At 42.6% G+C, this 22,266-nt stretch overlaps 1 protein-coding gene across 3 annotated transcripts in view; it reads left to right on the forward strand.

Moving 5' to 3' along the window:
* The window catches only part of EXT2 (exostosin glycosyltransferase 2), a 120,411-nt gene extending 99,205 nt beyond the window's left edge, over nt 1–21,206 (forward strand). For all 3 annotated transcript variants that reach the window (XM_074997530.1, XM_074997531.1, XM_074997532.1), the window contains 4 exons: nt 4,272–4,415; nt 6,857–6,985; nt 8,086–8,168; nt 17,138–21,206. In XM_074997530.1, the coding sequence (XP_074853631.1) occupies nt 4,272–4,415; nt 6,857–6,985; nt 8,086–8,168; nt 17,138–17,276 (495 nt within the window). In that variant the 3' untranslated portion in view covers nt 17,277–21,206. The remainder of the gene's footprint in view (nt 1–4,271; nt 4,416–6,856; nt 6,986–8,085; nt 8,169–17,137) is intronic.
* The last annotated feature ends 1,060 nt before the right edge of the window (nt 21,207–22,266 follow it).

Genomic DNA, 22,266 nt, shown 5'->3' on the forward strand with positions numbered 1-22,266 from the left:
TCTAGTCCAGCCCCTGCTCAAAGCAGGTACAAGCCCAAGTCGGTCATTCCAACCAGGACTTTGTCACACCTGGCCTTAAAAACCTCTAAGAATGGAGATTTGACCACCACCTTAGGCAACCCAGTTCCTGTGCTTCGCTATCCTCCCAGTAAAGTAATTTTTCCAAATAGTCAGCCTCAGCCTTCTCCCCTGCAACTTGAAACTATGGATCCTTCTTCTGTCATTTGTCATCACTGAGAATGATTTGGCTCCATCCTCTTTGGAACCCCCCTTCAGGTAGTCGAAGAGCGATAGCAAATCCTCCCCTTATTCTTCTTTTCTTCAGACTAAATAAGACCAGTTACATCAATCTCTTCCCATAAGTAATGTGCTCCCACCACCCAATTATTTTTGTTGCCTTCTGCTGGACTCTCACCAATTTGTCCACATGCTTTCTGTAGTGGGAGGACCCAAAATTGGACAAAATAAATCAGATGTGGCCTCACCAGTGCCAGAAAGAGGAGAATAATCACTTCTCTCAGTCTTCTGGCAGTTCTCCTACTGATGCAGCCCAATATGGCATTAGCCTTCTTGGCAACAAGGGCACATTGCTGTCTCATATCCAGCATCTCATCTCCTGTAATTTCCAGGTCTTTTTGTGCAGAACTGCTACTTAGCCAGTTGGTCCCCCACCTGTGGCACCGCACACAATTCTTCTGTCGTAACTGTAGGACTCCGTGCTTGTCCTTGTTGAATCTAATCAGATTTCTTTTGGCCTAATCCTCCAAATTTCAAGGTCACTCTTGACCATATCCCTACCCTCCAGCACATCTCCTCTTCCTCCAGCTCAATGTCATCCGAGAACTTGTTGACCGTGCAATCCATCCTGTCATTCAGACCACTAATAATGATGATGTACAAAACTGGCCCCAGGACTAGCTTCTTGGGCACTCTTCTTGATACTAACTGCCAACTAGACATCAAGCCATTGATCATATTCTGTTGAACCCAATGATCTAGCCAGCTTTCTATCCACTTTGTAGTCCATTCAGCTAAGCCACACTTCTTTAATTTGCTGACAATAATACCGTGGGAGACATATCAGACCTTTGCTAAAGTTAAGATACATCATGTCCACCACTTTCCCCACACCCACAGAGTCAGCTATCTCATCATAGACGTTGGTCAGGCATGGCTTGCCCTTGGTGAGTCCATGTTGACTGTTCCTGATTACCTTCCTCTCCTCCATTTGATTCAAAATGGTTTACTTGATGACCTGCTCCATGATTTCTACAGGGATTGAAATAAGGCTGACTGGTCTGTAGTTCCCTGTATTATCCTTCTTCCCTTTTTTAAGATAGGTACTAGATTTGCCTTTTTTCCAATTGTCTGGGACCACCCCGATCTCCAGGAGTTTTCAAAGGTAACAGCCAATGGCTCTGCAATCACATCAGCCAACTCTCTCAGCACCCTGAGATGCGTTAGATCTGGTGCCATGAACTTCTGTATGTCCAACTTTTCTATATAGTCCTTACTCTGTCCTTTCATTACTGAGGTGTTCTTACTCCCTCCCCATACTGTACTTACCAGTGCAGCAGTCTGGGAACTGACCTTGTCTGTGAAGACTTACACAAAAGAAGCATTGAGTACTTCAGCTTTTTCCATATCATCTGTTCCTAGGTTGCTTTCCCCTATTGAATAAGGCTTCAGCACATTCTCTGACCTTCCTCTTCTTGCTAACATAATCACAGTTAAGGTACTGGAAAGAGTCAGAAGATCAGATTTTCATTCCCGGTTTCTCTGTGATTCTTGGCATGTTTTCTTATCTGTAAAATTAGGACAATAATCTTTCTGCTAGGGCAGCAGTTTTCAAATGTGAGTTGGGACCCCAAAGTTGGCTGTGATTCTGTTTTAATGGGGTCATCAGGGCTGGCATTAGATTTGCTGGGGTCTGGGCCTAAAGCCAAAATCTCACCACCTTAGGCCAAATCCCAAGTGCTGCAGCCCTGTGTGGCAGGGCTCATGTTTTGGCCTCAGCCTGGGATGGCAGGGCTCAAGTTGCAGACGCCCTGCCCAGGGCTGAAATTCTAGGGATTTGGCTTTGCCCTCCTTCCCCGCAAGTGCAGCCAAAGCCCTTGGGCTTCAGCTTCAGTCAAAAGGGGATGATTTTCCTGGGCTTCGACTTTTGGCCCCCTGCTTGGGGTGGCAAGAATTGGGCTTCAGCTTTCGCCCCGCCTCAACTCAGGGCTAACGCGGGCTCAGGCTTTACTTCCCACCTCATGGGGTTGTGTAGTAGTTTTGTCAGAAGGGAACTATGATGCAATGAAGTTTGAGAATTCCTGTTGTAAGGGGAATTCTGAAACTATATTAATTGACTTTTGTAAAATGTGTGGAGATTTCTGAATGGAAAGGGATAGAGAACTGGTAAGTAGTAGATATGTACGTACAATAGAAGCCTGTAATGATGCCAAGACAGATGAAGAACTAGTACTGACTGTTTTATCATGCTTAACGATTTTGACATACTTTCGTGTTCTTATAGTCCAAGTCATGCCATTAAAAGGCACTTGTATGTAAGCGATGTCCTGGTGAAGGGAATTGCAGACAGATTGCACAATGTGGCTTTCAGTAGAACAGAACTCTTGATAACCTTTGTGCGGTGAATCCAGCTTTATGGTTGAATGAAGATGGAGTGCTCATGGAATGAAGATGAGGCAGTTAAGGGGAATTCCTTGTTGACATGTAGAAAGAGTGAAGACTGGATGTGGGTGCTTTAGTTTGTGTGTGTACATTACCAATCTGAATCAGAAACATTTGTGGCCTGATGCTATATTTCAAGGTTTAACAGTCAGGCACTATATTCCTCCAAATGGATCTGACACTCACTGGGATAAAAAATTGCTGTGAATTTATAATTAGTAGCACAAAATAAATGTTACCCTCATTACTGGCAAATAGAAAATCACATATATATCACTAGAAGTTGCTCCTAGTAAATAATTTAAACACTGAATCTGTTTTCCCCTCTGGGAAATTGCCTGTTGTTTAATGTGGCCAGCATCATGTAGAATGGGGGCTCCGTTAATGATGCCCTGTCCCTGTTCTTGCCAACTTGCGTTTGATCCTTTAGTCAGCTGCAGAGTAATGTATGAAGTGACAAAGATGGTATCTTGATTGTATCCAGCTGCCTAAAACAAGTCAAGGGCAAAGATGCCTGTCATGTAGCAATAGTTTCACCAAAGCACCCATTAAAAAAATAAAGAAATATAACATGTAGCTTTTGAACATGACCCTGTTAAAGCAAAGAGGCTTGTTAGACCCAGAGTCACTCCTGAAAGAGATTACGTTGTAGGCATAATCACCAGGAATAAAGATCCATTTTAACCATGTTTGGCTCTTAAACAGTGTTAATTCTTTTTGAGCAGAGCAGTTGTGTTCCCTGTGGTAAGAAAACTATTTTTTCTATCTTCTTGCATTGATGAAAGAGCCACATTCACACTTAGAAACACAGGATTTTTCTGAAACAATAAAACAGTTATTTACTCAGATTTCCTTCCCAGGCATTATTTCAGAGTTCCTCAATAGAAGCGTCTTCTAACATTGTGAATGTTAATGTCACAGGTGCTCAAATTAGAGTCACATAATGACTGAGCAGCAGCACTTTGAAAGGAGAAACTGTTTACAATCATTTAAGGGAGCATGTGGGAGCTTGGGAGAAACAGGAGGAAATGAGGGAGAAATAGGTTGAATAAGGAGAACCTTCCTAATGGACAAATTTGCTCGTTTGTGCTATAATTTTCTAAAGGAAATGATGAAAGTCTCTTGGGCCATTTCAAAATGGACTGGATGAGTAGAAAATAAAGAACAATCCTTCAGTGCCCAGCAGAGGGGGAACCTCATAGTTTGTAACCTAAAAGGATTTCCCATTCCTAGCTTCTCAATGTAACACCTAATTTGGAGAATTTGCACTGATGGGAATGTGTCATAAATGTAAATTGATAGCGACAATCTCGTTTGGATAGAGTTGTAACATCTCATCAAAAGATTTTTGTGGACTAAGCAAAATGGACTATGCAAAGTGTGCAGACTGAACAGCTCTTTCACAACACAAATTTGTATAAATTCTGCCAAAATCTAAATGTCAGTTAGCCTCAGCTGTTCTCTGTGACAGTTGTTGGAGTGGTCCACAGATCACCTTTAGTTGTAACTCCTTTAAGTTGCTTGCCTAATATCTCAACTGACTTTGATTACTGTGCCAGTGCTGTCTCTAACACCTCTGTTACTCTCTGCAGGTTTGGCGGGAGTTTCCTGACAGGCTAGTTGGGTATCCAGGGCGCTTGCACCTGTGGGACCATGAGATGAACAAATGGAAGTATGAGTCAGAGTGGACCAATGAAGTTTCCATGGTGCTTACTGGAGCAGCTTTTTACCACAAGGTAGCAGTGATTTCTAAGATATATAGGAATTTTGTGGATTACTCACCTAAAAGATGAAACAACGATATTTCATTTTAGACATTTCTGATAATTTTTTTATTTGAGAATTTGAACTTCCACTTTATTATGTTGCGTTTTTGGTCATTTAGTGCAGATACCATTGCAAAACTTTTAAAAGTGCCATAATATTGAGGGCAAAGGAAGGTACTGTGTGTGGGAGTAAGGGGTTAAACAGGAAAAATTGAAAAATCAGTGTATTTATTTTTTATATTATAACAGCCCATATTGAGCTAGATATTGTATAAGTATGTAAGAAACTGTGGTCCCTGCCTTGAAGAGCTTACAATTTTATACGCAGATTTTGGGAAACACCAGATATATACCCCACCTTTGAAATGTCTTTCCCAGCTGCCAGTCACCCCCAACCTGACAATCTTACCCCCATTATGGCAATGTAATTATATTTGTAAATAAAGGCACCATATTTTCTAAGGACATGCTTCTCTATTAAGGAATCTAAATGAATTTGCTCAGTTTTCAGGAGAGGTTTGAAATCAGTAGCTTCCACTGAGAACAAACTGGGCCCATTTGAAAATCTTGTTTTAACATTTGACCCTTTCTCTCCTTTTAGTCTATTGTCAGTGATGGCCTCTCAGCACCTTTTTGTGCAGGAACATGATGTCATTTAATGTATTCTAAGGAAGTGTGAAGGTTCAGACACCCTAAGGCTACGTCTAGGCTATCCCAAATCATCGAAATGGCCATACAAACGGCCATTTTGAAGTTTACTAATGAAGTGCTGAAATACATAGCGCCTCTTCAGAATGACAGTGTCCGCGGCACTTCGAAATTGCTGCAGCTTGCCGCTGTACGGCTCATCCAGACGGGGGTCCTTTTTGAAAGGACCCCAGCAACTTTGAAAACCCCTTATTCCTATCTGCTGGTGGGACAAGGTGATAGGAATAAGGGGATTTTGAAGTTGCTAGTGTCTGGACAAGCTGCGCGGCGGTGAGCCGCGGCAATTTCGAAGTGCCACGGCCGCCGACATTCTAATGAGGCACTGAATATGTATTTCAGTGCTTCATTAGTAAACTTTGAAATGGCCATTTACATGGCCATTTCAAAGTTTTGGGATAGCACAGACACGGCCTAAGAGTGAGCAAGTGCCTGAAGGTGTAGAAGAGACTCCAACAGTACCATAGTAAAACTTAAAAGGAAGGGGGGTGTATTTTTATTCACATCTATTTCTCTGTTGTTTGTGGTTCATTTTATGAGGTTATGGTTACAGTTGCTAGAGCAGGGGTGGGCAAAATCACGCCCTAGGGCTGGATCCAGCTTGTCAAGCATTTCTCTCCTGCCACCCAGCTGATTAGCAGAGGGTGCATACTTACAGCCAGCAGTGTGTTCAGCTGCCCCTCCCCGCACCTCGTCCCATCTGCTCCTAGGATTCTTCTGCTAGCTGTGCAGAGGGGAGGGGGATGGATGGAAAGGAGAGTGTTTCCCTGTCCCTTTACCCCATCTCTGCAGAGGAGGGATCAGGGAGCAAAAGATGCAAAGAGCTGCTCCAGTCTGAAGCATGGATGGTAAGTGACTCAGGAGTGGAAAACAGGACAGATTTCCCTTAAAGAGACAGTGGGTGGCTTCTCTCTGAAACTTACCCAGCAACAGCCAGTTCACATACTCTGTGTCACTATCGCACATACACATTCTGTACCACACACACACACATTCACTTCAGCGCACACACAGTCTGTGTCACAAAGTCTGTCTGTCACCCACAGTGTTTCTCTTTCACACTCACACGCTCTCTTTATCTCTATATCCTGCAGTCCCACCCCCTTCTTCCTGAGGCCCTGCCCCTTCTATAGGCCACAGACCAGCCCTATGACCAGTACCAAAATCTGTGGAGTAGCTACTCTGCAAAAATTATTGCCCACCCCTGTCCTAGAGCAATCAAAAACCCTGTTGCAGGTCTTGCAGAGGCTATATGCTCCAGATCTTGTTATAGAGACAACTATACTGCTTGTAACTGTTTTTCAGTTGTATTTTGAAAATCTAGTGAATTTGTGAACTTACAGAAAAACACAAATCTGTATCTTCCTGGGATGTGTTATTGCACACTGAATATAGGATTGCAGTTAACATTTTAAAAGAAGAAAAGCAAGTACAGAAATATTTCCTTTTTCCAAGTATGTGGAGTGGCAAAGGAGAAGTAGGTGTTATGCACAAAGAGATAACATGCTAAAGCTCTCACTGACTTTTAAATTGAAATGTCACAGATGTTGCTCTAACCACTAGACTCTGAGAAGCAGGGTTTGCTCACATTCCCTCTATTTGTCTGCCATTCCCAATGGCTGGAATATTTTGGGGGCAGGTAGTCACTGTAAGAGTTTTTAAAGTTGTATTCTTCCTTTCTTTTCCCTTGCCCTTCTATCCTGCAGTATTTTAACTACCTTTACACCTACAAAATGCCTGGAGACATCAAGAACTGGGTGGATGCCCACATGAATTGTGAAGATATCGCTATGAATTTCCTAGTGGCAAATGTTACTGGCAAAGCAGTTATTAAGGTCTGATTTTCAGCAACTTTATGTCTTGTGTGCTCCTATAATGCAGAAATGTCACCAACTGAGACGTGAGTTTAGTTAGAGGGTTTTGAATATCCTCCTTTATCTGCCTTTTTTCTCTCATTTACTTCTAGAATGATTTTCCATTTCCCTTTCACAGTAGAGATAGCCCAGTTGATTGAGATTAGCTTGTCAGTTGGGAACAAAGGATTGACTTGTGATTTCTGTTGGTGCCTACACAGAGAGGATAGGTTAAATTCTATCAAAAATTGTTTTTTGAGATTACTGGAGGGGGAAAAAAAATCTCTGACTGTCCCAGCCCTGTGTGTCATGACTGGCAACAGCTGATTTATTGGCATGTTAATTGCAAGAATGTTAATTGCAAGATCAGTTTTAAATGAACTTTTTATCCCTGAATTAATTTCCTGACATATTTCGACATGTTTTCAGGTCTGGACATTCACTCTGTACATTCATTTCAAAGTATGTCAACTTGGAATGAGATTTAGAAGCTGCCAGGCATTACTTCAATTATCAAAGTCTGCTTCCCACCTGTCTATCATCATTTACCAAGCCTGGTGGCTGTGTTTCCTAGAAAAGCCTTTAGAAGATAAAGTGTCTGGTTTTGCTGAAAAAGTTTTTGAGCTGTACAAGGGCACTGTAGAGTAATTTGGCACCTCAGCGCAATTGGCAGAGCTTGCCAGGCAGCTATTAACTCAAGTGAGCGAAAGAGTGTCTGTTGGATTAAGGTTACGGTGAAGTATGGGAAGCTATATTTCATTATGGCCACAAGAACAAATGGTGTTTATACAGGGACCTTGGCAGTGAGAAAACAGTCATTAAACAGGAATTAAGGAGCTTGTCATCGCCACCGCTGTTCAGTTACAGAAGGCAAAACCCCTCCAAACAGTTTTTATTGGGCCCTTGTGAATTTTGCAGTTAGCCAGGCCAGATGGAGCTGAATGGGGAAATGGATTTTTTTTTTAGTTTTGGAGAGTGCTCAACTTACACTGAAGGCATGTTCAGAGGCGTTGGTCTACTTTCCAAGCAAGAAATTAATCCCTTTGGTCAGTGATGCTGATGTCTTTCGTGCCTTTGTGTAGGTGACCCCACGAAAGAAGTTTAAATGTCCAGAGTGCACAGCCATAGATGGATTATCACTGGACCAGACCCACATGGTGGAAAGGTGAGTGGGCCTCCTTCCATTGCTAAAGGTGTCTTACTGTGATTCCCAGGTGGGTCATTTCTACAGTAATAGGGTCTGTGGTGACAAATAATCTGTTTAATGAAAGAGTTTGGGAATGTCATTCAATTCACCAGCTCAGTTGCAATAGACATTGATTCTATGAAATTATTGTATAATATCTGGAGATTCACATCTCATAGGGCTGAAGGGACTTTGGGAGGTCATCGAGTCCAGTCCCCTGCCCTCTTGGCAGGACCAAGCACCAGATATTTCAGATCTGTTTGCCCCAGATAGTCTCCTGAAGCATTGAACTCACAACCTTGGGTTTTGCAGGGCAATGCTCCAACTGCTGAGCTATCCCTTCCCCCAGGTTGTCACACTATTTTTTTTATAAAATATTTTCATTTTATGAGGGAAATTTAAATGTAATGAGCATTCAGACATTTTTAAAAACACAGAAGGTTGATAAACTATCAGAGCAATTGGCTAACAAGGGTGAAAATTACTAATAAAGGAAAAGTGTTATTGGTGCTGTAGTAACTGATGTTTATACAATCTCTTTCCTCCAATGATCCCAAAGCTCACTTTTCCTGCTGAACAGTGCAGTCACCTGTGTGGTTGAACATAGAATCATAGAACACTAGAACTGGAAGGGACCTTGTTAGGTCATTGAGACAGCTGTTTCAATTGAGGCCGCAACATTATGCGGTAGGCAGAGTTGTTTTTGAAAGGTGAGGTGTACTGGGTTTTATAAAGGGTTTAGAGTAAAGTATGGGGAATCAGAACACCTCTTAGTTCTGTTCTTCACTGTGCAGTTATCTAGGGTTTGTTACTTTGGGAAAGACACTAAAGCAGTTTGTCTCAGCTGTTCAATGGGAAAAATATTTACCTTTTACATTGTTTTGAGATCAGTGTATGTAAAGGGCTATCTGAGAATAAAATATTTCTTCTTTTTTTTTTTTGGAAATTTAGCCAATCACAGTATTGAAACACCTATATGTCCCGGCATGTCTATATGAGCTTTCTAGTCTGTTGTGTCTTCTCAGCAGGCCTCAGTGCTATTGCCTGCTGGTGTTTAGTATATGTGTTCCCTCTTCCAAGAAAACTTACACTGCTGCAAGGTTTATGTTCAAACTTTCCTTTTATCTGTCATTCTCACTTTGCGAAGAGCGTGGAATAATGCATTTGATCACAAACACATCTGAAAAATAATGCACACATGGTAGGGACAAACCAGGGAATCAGGAATGCTGCAGAAGTCTTACACTGACAATGATAGCAAACAACAAATTAGACATGCTTGTGGCTGATGGGGCAGTAAAATAGGCCAATGAAAGTTTTAGCCTCAGGCTCATCAAGTTATGAAACGTGAAGGAAATGATTTAACTGTAGATATGTTGAATGCACTTATCATCATAGCGTCTATGTACCCTCTCCACATTGCTCTGCTGAGACTGCATTTGGAACACTGCATGCATTCGTGGGCTGTTTGTTGGTAGGATATTAGTAGAAAATACTGACATGTTAAAGTGAGTTCAGCCAATAGTTGCAAATAGTTGCAAAAGTAGTTAGTTGGATGGAAGGATTGTTTTATTACACGGGCTTTAAAGAGCAAAGTATAGTAAACCCTTTCATATCTTCTCCCTCCAGTCCAGTGTTCTCAAGTCCCATGGGTAAGTTGCCAGCCTTCCTTTGGGAACATACTTCTTCCCCTTGCTGTATACAGCTTTGCTGACTGGAGGTTGCTGGAAATTCAAATATTCTAGATAATAGAGAGGTATACTTAGCAATACGTAACATGAAAGAAAAACAAGGTTAGATGTTAAGAAACAAACAAAAATGTATGGAGAGTACTTTTTTTTTTTTTTTTTACTAACAACAGCAGTATTGCACCTTGTAAACGTATACTGTATTTGCTGCATTTATTTGCATTTCCTTTCACTATACTGTCCTTATGGAAAACATAACTAAAATTTACTTATGGTTAAAATGCTGGTTATTTGAGAATTCCGGATGATAGAATGCCAGATATGAAGGAGTTTACTGTATATACAGCTTTGCTAAGCGATGACTAAATGGAGATAGTCCTCAGGTACCAAAGAGCAAAAATATTGAGGACAGAGATGTGTTACAGAGCTACAAGGATATATTAGTCTAGAGCAGTGTTTCTTAAGCTTTCTGAGACCACAGAACGCTAAACAATGTATTTGTTATGCAGAACACCTATAAAAATGTTGTCAGACTAAAAAAAAACCAAACAAACAGAAATATTCAGCAAAACCAAAATGAATTAATTTAGTCGGGTATCATAACAATGAAGAAGTAACATTGTATCTGATGTTAGTACAGAAAATGTATAGCATCAGTGTATGATATCAAAAAAGTGTCAGACGCTCACGGCACACCTGTGAGTTGTTCATGGAACACAAGTGTTCTGCAGAACATAGTTTAAGAAACACGTGGTCTAGAAGGGTTTAAATTAAGGAAAGGGGAAAAGGTCAGATAAAAATGAGAAAATGCTTCCTAACAGTGATATCTTTTATTGTATAAAATAGTTTCTCAAGGAAGGAGTATGGAAACCTTGTGATATTTAAATGTTAATCAGATGAAGCCCTGGAAAATATTCTGTAGGAAATGGTCCATTATTGGCAGATGGATATCCTGCAGACTTTTAGTAGATTTTTCCTACTGTTCTTGTTATTTGTGTTCCAATTACACCTAGTAGTTTGCTGTGGGCCAAGACCCTATTATACTGAGCAAGAAAAATTAATATGTATCATTCCTACATAGGGAATAGCTCAATGAGCAGAGACAAGTAGCTGAGAGGTAGCTGTGTTAGTCCGTAGCTTTGAGAACAACAAAAAGTCTTGTGGCACCTTATAGACAAACAGGTATTTTGGAGCATAAGCTTTCATGGGGAAAGACCTACTTCATCAGATGCATGAATCATGCAGTCTCATGCATCTGATGAAGTAGGTCTTTGCCCATGAAAGCTTATGCTCCAAAATATCTGTTTGTCTATAAGGTGCCACAAGATTTTTTGTTGTTCTCAATGAGCAGTGTAACTGCAGAGAAGGATTTAGGGCGTATGTTGGCTCATATTCAATTTATGATCAGTTGCACAAATGGCAAGTATATGGTGCAGTTGCCAAAAAGGCAAATACCATTCTGGGCTGTATTAACAGGAATGTAATAAATAGGAAGTGATCAGTTGTTCTCAGTGGCCAGTGTATGTAGGCAATGAGTAATTGGCTTAATCTACAACAAAGAAATTGGGGTAAATTATTAGAAAAACTTTCTGTGAATATAGTTAAGCTTCAAATTAGACTTCCAAAGAATTTGTACTATCCCCATCATTGGAGGTTTTTAAGAACAGATTGGACACACACCTGTCAGGGATGGTGGTGAAATACCTGGTCCTAGTTTACCTCAGTGGCTTGATGAGATGTCTTTAAAGGTCTCTTCCAGTCCTGTTTATCTGTGATTCTATGGTAGTTAGTTTAATAAGCGGTTTCTGCCCCAAGAACATTTCATTGCATCAAAAGGATATGTTCTCATGTATCTATCAAAACTGGTGTCCCAAAAGTAAAAAGTCACTGACAGTTGTGTGAGAATACATGTAGTCCCATGTTACTGCTGTCTACTTGAAATTAGTGGGTGCTAGCTGAAAAACTTGTGGTGGTTTTTTTAATGTAATCCCATAAATTACCTATTAGTTTTAGTGAGATAATAAAGCATGGGATTTTCAGTGCAAGTTCCCATTAGTTTAGCAGTGGATAGAACTCTGCTTTGGTTTCAGGACTTAGCATCCATACTTATGATAATGCAGACAATGGTCAAATATGTCAGCTGGCTTCTGTTAAGTTAGGAAAAAATCTAAATGAGAGACGTGTCCATGACAAGAAGAAACCTGAGTCAGAACCTTGACATTGGTCTTCACATTGGAGCTAGTGATAGGCCCAGATGATGAGGGGTCAATCTGCTGGTTATGAAATGGGTGGTGTAGCTGGCTAGTAATGGAGGTACAGAGCTTTTTGCTTTTGGTTTTCTTTTTCAAAACCAGCACGATGACCCACAGTCATCAGGTGATGGTGGTTTAGTGACATGTGAAAACAGCTAGTGATCTTTATCCTATTCTTTGAAGACCAATGATCTCCTGTCAAATCTATCCAGGAGGGAGGCCATTGTTGACAGTTTCAGCAAGGAGAAAGGAGTGACTAGATGATGAAAATGGTGCACTTTTCATGTCTCAGAGGTCGTACTAAAATTAGGTCTGTTTGCAAGGAAGAGAACTTATTCAAAGGCTCGATTGGCCAGAATGTTGATCCTGTCTGCCAAAGCCAACTGAGGTCTTGTTTTTCAATTCACACTAAGTTCATTCCTTGTTGAGCACAGTTCTGTGTTGTCAGCAGAGTAAGGAAAGGCTGAAATAATTCTTGGAAGCAGAGATGTGTGTGTTAATTTAAATTTGCAGAGCTATGAAAACAGCCAAGCAAAACACCTACCCCTCTGTATGAGATGACATACTATGTTTCTTGGCTTCCTAGCCTAAAATGGTCAGTGCTTTAGCTGTATGTGGTATTTTGTGCTGTCCAGAAGTGGCAGATGCTATAGAATGCAAACTGGACCAGTTCAGCTCCTTTTAGGGCATGAGACCTCTGTAGGCAGGAAGGCACCTCTCCTCATAGGTATATTGTCTGACTTGTATCTGACATATTTATGGTTAAAACAGTGATGTTCTTCAGCCTTGTTCTGGTGTTTGCTCAGAAGTGACTTCTGAAAGTGAAGGTTCATGTAGGATTTAATTTGGGTTTTTCACTTTATAATTTGAATTAAAAAATGAAGAAGCTTTCATGGTGGTTACATGTGACATATTGGCCGTGTCTACACTAGCCAAAAACTTCGAAACGGCCATGCAAATGGCCGTTTCGAAGTTTACTAATAAAGTACTGAAATACATATTCAGTGCCTCATTAGCATGCGGGCAGCTGCGGCACTTTGAAATTGATGCAGCTCACCGCCGCGTGGCTCATCCAGAAGGGGCTCCTTTTCAAAAGGACCCCGCCTGCTTCGAAGTCCCCTTATTCCCATCTGCTCATAGGAATAAGGGGACTTCGAAGTAGGCGGGGTCCTTTCAAAAAGGAGCCCCTTCTGGACGAGCCGCGCGGCGGTGAGCCGCGTCAATTTCGAAGTGCCACGGCTGCCCGCTTGCATGCTAATGAGGCACTGAATATGTATTTCAGCACTTCATTAGTAAACTTCGAAATGGCCATTTGCATGGCCATTTCGAAGTTTTTGGCTAGTGTAGACATGGCCATTGTCAAATTAAATTGTTCTTCCCCAGAATTAGTACAAGCTGAACCTTTCTAGTCCGACACCATTAGGCCTGAATGGTGAGAATTTGCCAGACAGCAGGAAATCAGTGTTGTCTAGCAGCATTACTACTGCTTCCACTGCTTACTGGGCTCTTAGAAGGCATTTATGGTAAATAACAGCTAAATAACAGCACCGAACACTGAGAGCCAGGACCGATGGCTGTAAACAAACTTTATGGGACCATGGGAAACCTGGCCACATCCATTATAAGTGGTTGTCCAGTTAACTAAAATTATACTAGATTACGGATGTTGCCGGACAAGAGAGTGCTGGACTAGAGGCTCAAGCTGTATGGCCTGAGCCGCTGCAATATAAGATTCTCTACACTGTTCTCTGCCATTCTGCCTAATCTTTGGCCTAGATGGATGACCACTGGAGGAAAGAGGGTCCATTCAGTTTTGGTGTTTGCTCTTAGGTTGCCAGTTGTGACAGTGACTTTTATGAGGTCACTGCCCACTAGAAACTAGACTGAGACACCTTGTTGACTTCACCAAATAGCTGCTGTGTTATAATGTCTTTCAGTCAGTATTTAATATGGCAGGAGTTGAATCAATGAAAGTTCTGTATTCCCTGACCCAATGAGGAACAGCGCTTGGACAAACTTCTCTCACAAAGTTTGTCTAGCGCTGCTAGCTCCTAGACCTCTGTGCTGTTCCCTCTGCAGGGCTTCAATGCACACCTTGGATTATGGACCTCAGCCAAGATTTTCAAAACCAACTGATGATTCTGGATGCTTCAGTTTTGGCAGAGGTGGATGTTCAACACTTTCTGACAATGTGGGCCCTTTACGGTAGCTCAGAGTAGATGCCCAAAAGATGACTTTGAAAATCTTCACAGAACACACCAGCACTCATGTAGCTTTTTAAAGACTAACAAGATAATTTATTAGGTGATGAGCTTTCATGGGGCAGACCCACTTCTTCCGCTCTGGAAAATCTTGACACTGAATCCCAAACTGCTGTACTCTGTACTGCTCTCCTTCTCCGCCTCCCCCCCGACATTCCACCCATGCACCCTAACTCTACAGCATCCCAGAATGCTCCACATTTTGGTCAGATGGTTATCTTTGTCCCTCTGGCCTGACCTACAGTTCCCTAAGTGTTCAAGGCTGGGGCCTTTCCTGAGGGGAGAACATTTGTGCCAATTTATCAAGTGTTCTGTGGTGCTCACTTTTGCTCCCATCTTACTCATCAAAGTCCTTTTCATTTTTTTCCTACTGTAAGAATTGGGACACCCATGGGTGGGGGATGGAAGAGGAGAAAGAGGGCGACAGCAGAAAATGAATCATCTGTACTACTTGCCCTTTCCACATTGAATATTATGTATAACTATTAACAATATAGTTATTTCCCTGCTGATTTTTAATGCAGTATAGGAGTGACTGGTACAGATCAAAAACAACTGTGCAAAACTGAAACTTTTTCAAAAACAGTAGCTGTTTTCAGTTGTTTACTCTTGCAGTAGTTAAATAAGGAGCTAGAGCATGGTTTCCCAAAGCCGGGGGGGTGCTCCCCTGGAGGGGGCATGAAGAAATTCCAGGGGAGGCGCGAGGCAACCCACCTTCCCCAGTCATTCCCCCCACCCTTTGCTTCTTGCTCTCAGCCCCTGCCATTTTATGTGGGTGACCCAGCACAGCCGCTATAAAAAGCAGGCAGCCAGCAAAGACCCACGTGCAAAGATGAGTGAGGGTGGGGAGGGGGAGGAGGATGGGGTTAGATGGGGCCTGGGAGTTCCTGGCTCTGGTAAGTGGGATGGGGTGAGAGCAAGGGGGCTGGTGGTACCTGGCTTTGTCAGAGGGGAGCAGGTCGGGCAGGCAGCTTGCGAGGCTCAGGTGGCCAGCCGGCTTACAGGACTCACAGGGCTTGGGTGGCTGGCCCCAGCATCGCAAGGTTCAGGCAACTCGGGCTGGCGGGTGGGCAGCTGGCCCCAGTAACATGGGGCTCAGGCGGCTTGGGCTGGCAGCTGGTCCAGGTAGCATGCGGCTTGGGCGGGTAGCTCAGGCGTCTGGCCCCAGTGACTGGCAGGTGGGCGGGTGGCTGGCCCCTGCAGTGCAGGGATCGGGCGGATGGCTCTGGCAGCACAGGTCTGAGGCAGATGGGCAGCTGGCACGGGGCTCGGGCAGCTGGCCAACTGGGGCTGCACCAGGCACCCACAAGGGGCCAAGAAAAACTATTTGTGCTTATTTTTATTTTTAAATAACATTTTTGTATCAAGTTTGTGTTTATTTTAAATTACGAATAAAGAAGAGGTCAGGGGGGCATGAGGGTTTCTTGAAAATCAAAAGGGGGGCATGATGCCAAAAAGTTTGGGAGCCACTGCACTAGAGCGTGGCTTAAAAATAAGGGCTTCGCTTTTGCAAACCAGTCTTGAGTGTTTTGGGTGACGTTGAGGCAGTCTCCATCGCAAGACAGCCACATTTAGTTGGGGTGATTGGCCAAGTCTGCTCAGGAATGCTGTCCTGCAGACTGAATGACCGCCTCACCTTTAGAAAAGGTTGGAAGTGAGCATGGGGTAGGGGGTGGGAACACTTGACTGTAGATACCGTTCGCAGCACACCACTGCCTGGAGCACAGTCCTGGCTTGCTTTCTCTAGCCAAAATACTTGCTGCTCTTCTGTTTCTTTCTCTTACTTTATGACCAGCAAAAATTATTGGTCTTGTGGATTCTTCTCCATCACTTGAGCATCCTGGAAGCTCTCTTGCTGTAACTTTCAGTGTTAGATGCTTTTTAAAACTGTTGTGCTAAACACAGACCTAAAATTAGCTGAGCACTGGTTGAGATGAGATCAGTTAGGTTTTCCTTTTTTTGCCTCTCCTACCTCGCTGCTTGCAATGAAGAGATTAAGGAGGATGCTGTAAGATTAAGATTCTTGCACTTCACCAGGGAGAGTTCTGTTTGGGCTTTTTTTCCTTGCTGTGGACACCTGAGATTATTACAAGTGAAAGAATGATCAGAAATCTAATTAATTTTTTCACTAAGGTTGATGCTTTACTGTTAAATTTTGCTACATGTGGACAGAAAAACTAGTTGGTTTCACTTTGTAGTTTTTTATCATGCTTCACTTTTAGGATCTGAAGAACAGTCAAAGCTACCAGCTTCATAAGGGAATATTAGCTCATTTAGTAAAGAAAAACTATTTCTGGTGTAGTCTTAAAAATAGCTAAAATACATTTCCATAGGTCTTCTGTTTCATAAATGCTTCATTATGAGTTAAATGTGACCCACTCGTGACACTTTGAGATGTGTTGGCACCTAATGCATTCTGCTTTACAGCATATGTGTTGCTTTAAGAATGAGTGAAATTCTAGGGGGAGGCAGAAGGGAAGCTTTGACCTCCATATGCACATGTGTTGCTGGCAGCATCCCCTTGCTCTTCACTGTGATTAAATGGATAAATCAAAGAGCATCAGGCCTCTACCTAACACTCTGTGTAGCGAGGCTCTTCCCTCTCCTAGTTCCTAGTAGCCAGTGTGGATGAAATAATTCCAAAGACAAGAGAGAAGATTATTGAATTCTTTTTAAACTAGCTATTTTGGGGTGGTAACTAGCAGTTGGTGGGATCACTTAGTTACATTGTTGTCTTCTTCACACAGGTCCGAATGCATCAATAAGTTTGCCTCTGTTTTTGGGACCATGCCTCTGAAAGTGGTAGAGCATCGTGCAGATCCTGTTCTCTACAAAGACGACTTCCCTGAGAAACTGAAGAGCTTCCCCAACATTGGGAGCTTGTAAAAGGCAGCTCAGAGGCAAATTTGAGTATAAAAAACAGTGGCGAAAATAAAGATGACTGCTGCTAAGATGAGCCTGAGGCCTGGAAGAAAATGCCAACATATGGGTTACAGCTGAGGGCAAGAGGATTAATACCAGGTTCTGGTACATTACGCTGTCCTTCGCACAGCAGCTACGTCTGTATTACACCCAGTACAGGACTGACTCTATGCACAGATCTGCTAAAAATGCCAAACACTTTTTTCCAGGGAAGGCTTCATCCGGAAGAATAAAATGGGAATCATGCTATGTCAGAGGTGTCTTGTATGGTTTACCTGTTCTGTTAAATACACTCTTTCATTTTGACGCAACCACCATTGTAAAGCAAACTGCTTTCAGAACTGTCCACATGTATTCAGCCTGGTTTTTTTTCTCCCCTCCTATGTGGCCGGCATGTCTCTTTTCATTCAGATTAATTGTTCGCTTTAAGTAATCGAGCAAAGAAGATCTCTGCCTGAGAGAAGTGTTTTTCTTTAAAAAAGTTCCAGTCTTTTGTCATAAGAATTAGGGGGCTAAACATTTTTGGATTAAATGAAAAAAAATATTTCAGTTGGAGTAGATGCAGGTCAGAGTGCAGGGGATGCTCTCCTTAAATGTAAGACTTAGATTATACCTGCCCTTATTACACCTATCCTAGTATAAATCTCTGGTTTTCTGCTGTACTCATAGAAGTCCATTCAACAAAGAAGTCATTTTATGGAGAGGAAAGTATATCCTCTAGCCTTACCATGTTTTGCTATTCCTAAAGCTCTTTCTTGCTCAGATGCAACAGTTGTTTTGTCATGTACTGGGGCAACAGCTAAAATGGATATTTTTATCTATGAGCCCTCTTCAGAAAACAATGGGCTGTAGGATAGATTGTGATATATCTCCCTCTGCAGGAATTCCACTTTAGAGCTGGTGTGTGTATGTACACTATATTAACAACATGTACTAGCAAACAAACCCAAGCAAGCTGCCCTCATTTGAAAAATTGCCAAGGGTTAGCCTGTGTTTAACCTATAGATCCCCATACCACAGGATTTTACTTGAACAACTGGCTCAATACGGTTTTGAAACCGTTAGATATTAGTTATGGCGGGTCAAGCTCTTTCTCCCTGGTTAAAGTGGATGTGATTATTATCTGTGTACACTAGAGACAATAACATTTTCAATAATGATCAGTCCTTGTGCTCCAGCATGTAAACTAATCCCAAGCTGGAGTCAGAAAGGAATTCTCCTCTTTGCCCCACAGCTATGGGGTCTCTCTATTTGATGCATGATGGCTAGTTTGCACTTTCCTCGCTAGCATCCAATACTGACAGTGTTGGAGGCACTTGTACTTGAGGGGCCATCTTTATTTCAGTATAACCATTCTTACAGCTCCGCCAAACCCCAAACAGCAAGGACTAGTGCTGGAAATCTTAGTCCACCTGCCTGCCTTGAGAGTGATGGGCAGCGATTGCAAAAATCAGATGGACATCACACCAGAAACAGGAAACATCCGCTCCCTGTTTGTGTAACCCCAGCTGAGGGGCTGACAGCCTGGCTGGGCCCCTGGACAAGGTGGAGGTAGCTGTGTGGCCCTGGAAGGGATGGAACCTGGGGCAGAAGAGGCAGGGCTGGGTCCACCAGCGCTCAGCACAACCCAAACTCCACTCCAGTGGTGCCTGGAGTGCCCCATGGGCAGTGATTTAAAGGGCTTGGGTCTGTAGCAGCCCAGAACTCCGGGTCCTTTTGTACCACCTGGCCCCAGGGCAGTTGCCCCCTCCCCCCTCATCAGCAGGCTTGCACCCCAGTAATACTTACTCATTGCCCAACCCAGTGGAGGCATTGGGGATGAGAAGCCTTTTAGAACAGTAGCTGTGAGAGAATTTTTCGACTTAGAACTCCCAGGGAGTGTCTGTGAACTAGATTGTCCCATCTTGGGAGTATTTAATTATCGATAAATTCTAGGCCTTGTTTCAAGGCCCTTGTAGTCTTTGCTGTGTTCTGACTGGGCTGAGGAATACCGCAGCAGGTAGTGGCAGGATGGCTGGCCAGTGATGGTAACGCTGACTGTTTGCATAGAGGGCAAGGAAGACTTTCTCTGCTGTGGGTCACTTCTTCCCTGCAGCCTCCACACATGCACTTATTTCTTGAGTCTGTTAGTTCGTCTAAGTGGTTGAGAATCACAGACTGCAGCTCACTTACCATCAAGGAGTTTGTTTTTAAAAGAGAAGTTAAGAGAATTTAAGACAGCATACTATGCAACTGAATTGCTCCCAGAGTTGGGGCTGACCTCAGGATGGCAGAGGTTTGAGAGTGTCCCAGAGAGAGAGAAAACATCGCTCATGTGTACAGTCTTGAAACTGCTGCAAACTTGATAGTTCCTTTTCAAGTTCATAGGTTAAGGTTACATGTAGTTTTTACATAAACACTTAAAGCCACAAGGAGGATTTCAGACTGAGGTGGCTTTAGAAATAGAAGTGATAAGTGGCAGTCTGACAAAGAAGCTGTGTGTCAGCTCTAAAGTTTGTTATTTCATCAACAAAAGTTGGTGCAGTAAAAGATATTACCTCAGCCACATTGTCTCTCTGAAATTCACTTTACGTCACCCATAGATTTAAGACACTAAGGCTACATCTACACAAGATGCATCTGTCGTTAGAAGTGACTGTTGGAAGGGATTTCCCTACAAAACTTCTGTCAACAGGTTGCATTTACACATAAAAGCAGATGGAAAGAGAAATTCACTCTGTCAACAGAGAGCAGCAAGACTGCCTGGCTCTCTCTCCAGAGAATGGCTGACTGGAAGCTCTGGAAACAGGGTTTCCTTGTGAACCGGAAGCCCTGTCTAACAACAAAAGGGCCCACAGAGCATCTACACAGCTGTTTTGTCGACAGGAAACTGTCAAGAACAGCTTTATATCTGCAGGTGGAGAGGTATAACACTGCCAGCGGATGTGCCAGGTTTTGTTGACAGGCGGTCGACAACGTACATTTTGCATGTTGATGCACCACAGGTTTTCCTGACAAAAGCCCAGTTTTTCCAGAAAAACCCTCTCCTGTAGACATAGCCTAAGGGTTTGTCTACGCTACAGAGTTATTCAGGAATAGCTTATTCCTGAGTTGCTATTCCAAAATTAGCTATTCCAGAATAACGTGGCTACACTACAGTGAAGTCCCAAAATAAGACAAACTTATTCTGAAATAGAGTGTCCACACAAGAGAGCCAATTTCAGACTAGAGCCCCTGGAAACAGTGCTTCCAGGGGCTCTAATCCAAAATACTGTCTACACAGCGGTATTATTGCAGAATACGCTATTCCAGAATAGCTCATTTCGAACTAGCCCCTATTCCCTCTCTACACAGCCCCTATTCCAAAATATCCAATTCAGAATAGGCGCTATTCCTCAAGGAATGAGATGTACCAGATTTGAAATAAGCCGTCTGCTATTTCAAAATTATTTTGAAATAGTGGTTGTGTTGTGTAGGTGCTCACAAAGTTACGTCGAAATAGCAGCTGTTATTCCATAATAACTTTGCTGTGTAGACACACCCTAAGTGGGTAACTGCCTCTCATGGCCAAGATCATGTGGGGGCTTGAGCAAGAGTCCCTTCCTTGACCTACCCAAGAGCCATTACATCAGTTTACTTGTCCTGCATCATTTCATGGCTGTTTTTGTTTTGTTTTTTGTTTTCCAAGCTCTTTTAAATGATAGTATGTCTCTGTTCTGTGGCTTGACTATAAAGTTGGGCAGCAGCAGCTGTCAAACATCCCCAATGCATTTATAACTGTTGTGTTGTTTCTGAAAATGACCCCAAATCTGCAAAATGTATGTGAGAGAATTGGGAGGATTCCATTGTTGACTGTTCAGCTTGTATATTTTTTATAAAAAAATGTAATGTGGATATTAAAAAATTTAGCTTAAAAGTGCATGTATTGTGTATGATCTCTGAAGAGGTGTTTGTGTACACTCCCTAAAGAACTGTAGAAGCAGTCTGAACGGAGAACTGCAGGGATTGGTTCTTTTTGCCAAATCTGTTATAAACATGAATATCCACAGCACTCTCTAGAAATAATCAGCACTATTTTAACAATTCCACAACTGTTTTATGCTGCTGGTGTCTTTCAGTGGGAGCTTTTACTCCAGCCAAACTCTTCCCATAAGCCCTTCCGAAGAGGGTAGATTTTTCTCGTTGCCTGACATTATTTGGCAGTATGTTTGAGGATGGTGGCGCAGGGGGGTTGACTTCCCTTTTACCCAAAGGTATTGTAATGTTGTGTATAGGTGAAGCAGCATTGCATAGAGTGGTCACTCATTGCAGTGCTAAGTTTATGTGCTCCGGAGATAATTTGTGAGACCTCTGAAACGACCCACCTGAGTAAAAGTCTTCCTGACAAACAAGGCAGCTTCAAACATGAAGGAGCTGTATCTTGGGAGAAGGGCAGATGGCTAAGCTATCTTGACAGTGGTATTCTTTGCAATGGCAGCTTCTTATTTCCTCTGCGTTCAGCAACAACTGCACTGTGCTTAGGAAAATGCACAGCATGCTGAACAATTATCTAAAGCAGGGGTGCACAAAAGAGGGGGTGGTCCCCTGGGGGGAGAGGGTGAAATTTCATAACTGGGATTCAGCATGATAACTGCTTTGTCCATCTCATTCAAAATGTTGAAATATGTTATTGTTTTTATGGCTGTGTATTCACATTTCTATATCAATTAATACTTATTTTCTTATACATTCCAAAAGGGTTTTTTTTTTTTAATGAACATAACCGAAATTTCTGTCTGTCTGGATTACATTAGATGGGTTGGGAACGGCCCTGCTTACTGCAGGGACCAAAAGTGGGGTCTGACGTAAAAGCTTTCTTCACCCGTGTTCTAAACAATGGTGGGGGCACCTTGTGATATGTATGAGGTGGTCATCCAGCCAGTTGTGCAAGTTTCCGGGATACATTTTTAGCCTCACGGCCCCTGTAAACAATTTG

Source organism: Carettochelys insculpta, chromosome 6, assembly GCF_033958435.1.
Source record: "Carettochelys insculpta isolate YL-2023 chromosome 6, ASM3395843v1, whole genome shotgun sequence".
In the NCBI taxonomy this organism is placed as follows: Eukaryota; Metazoa; Chordata; order Testudines; family Carettochelyidae; genus Carettochelys; species Carettochelys insculpta.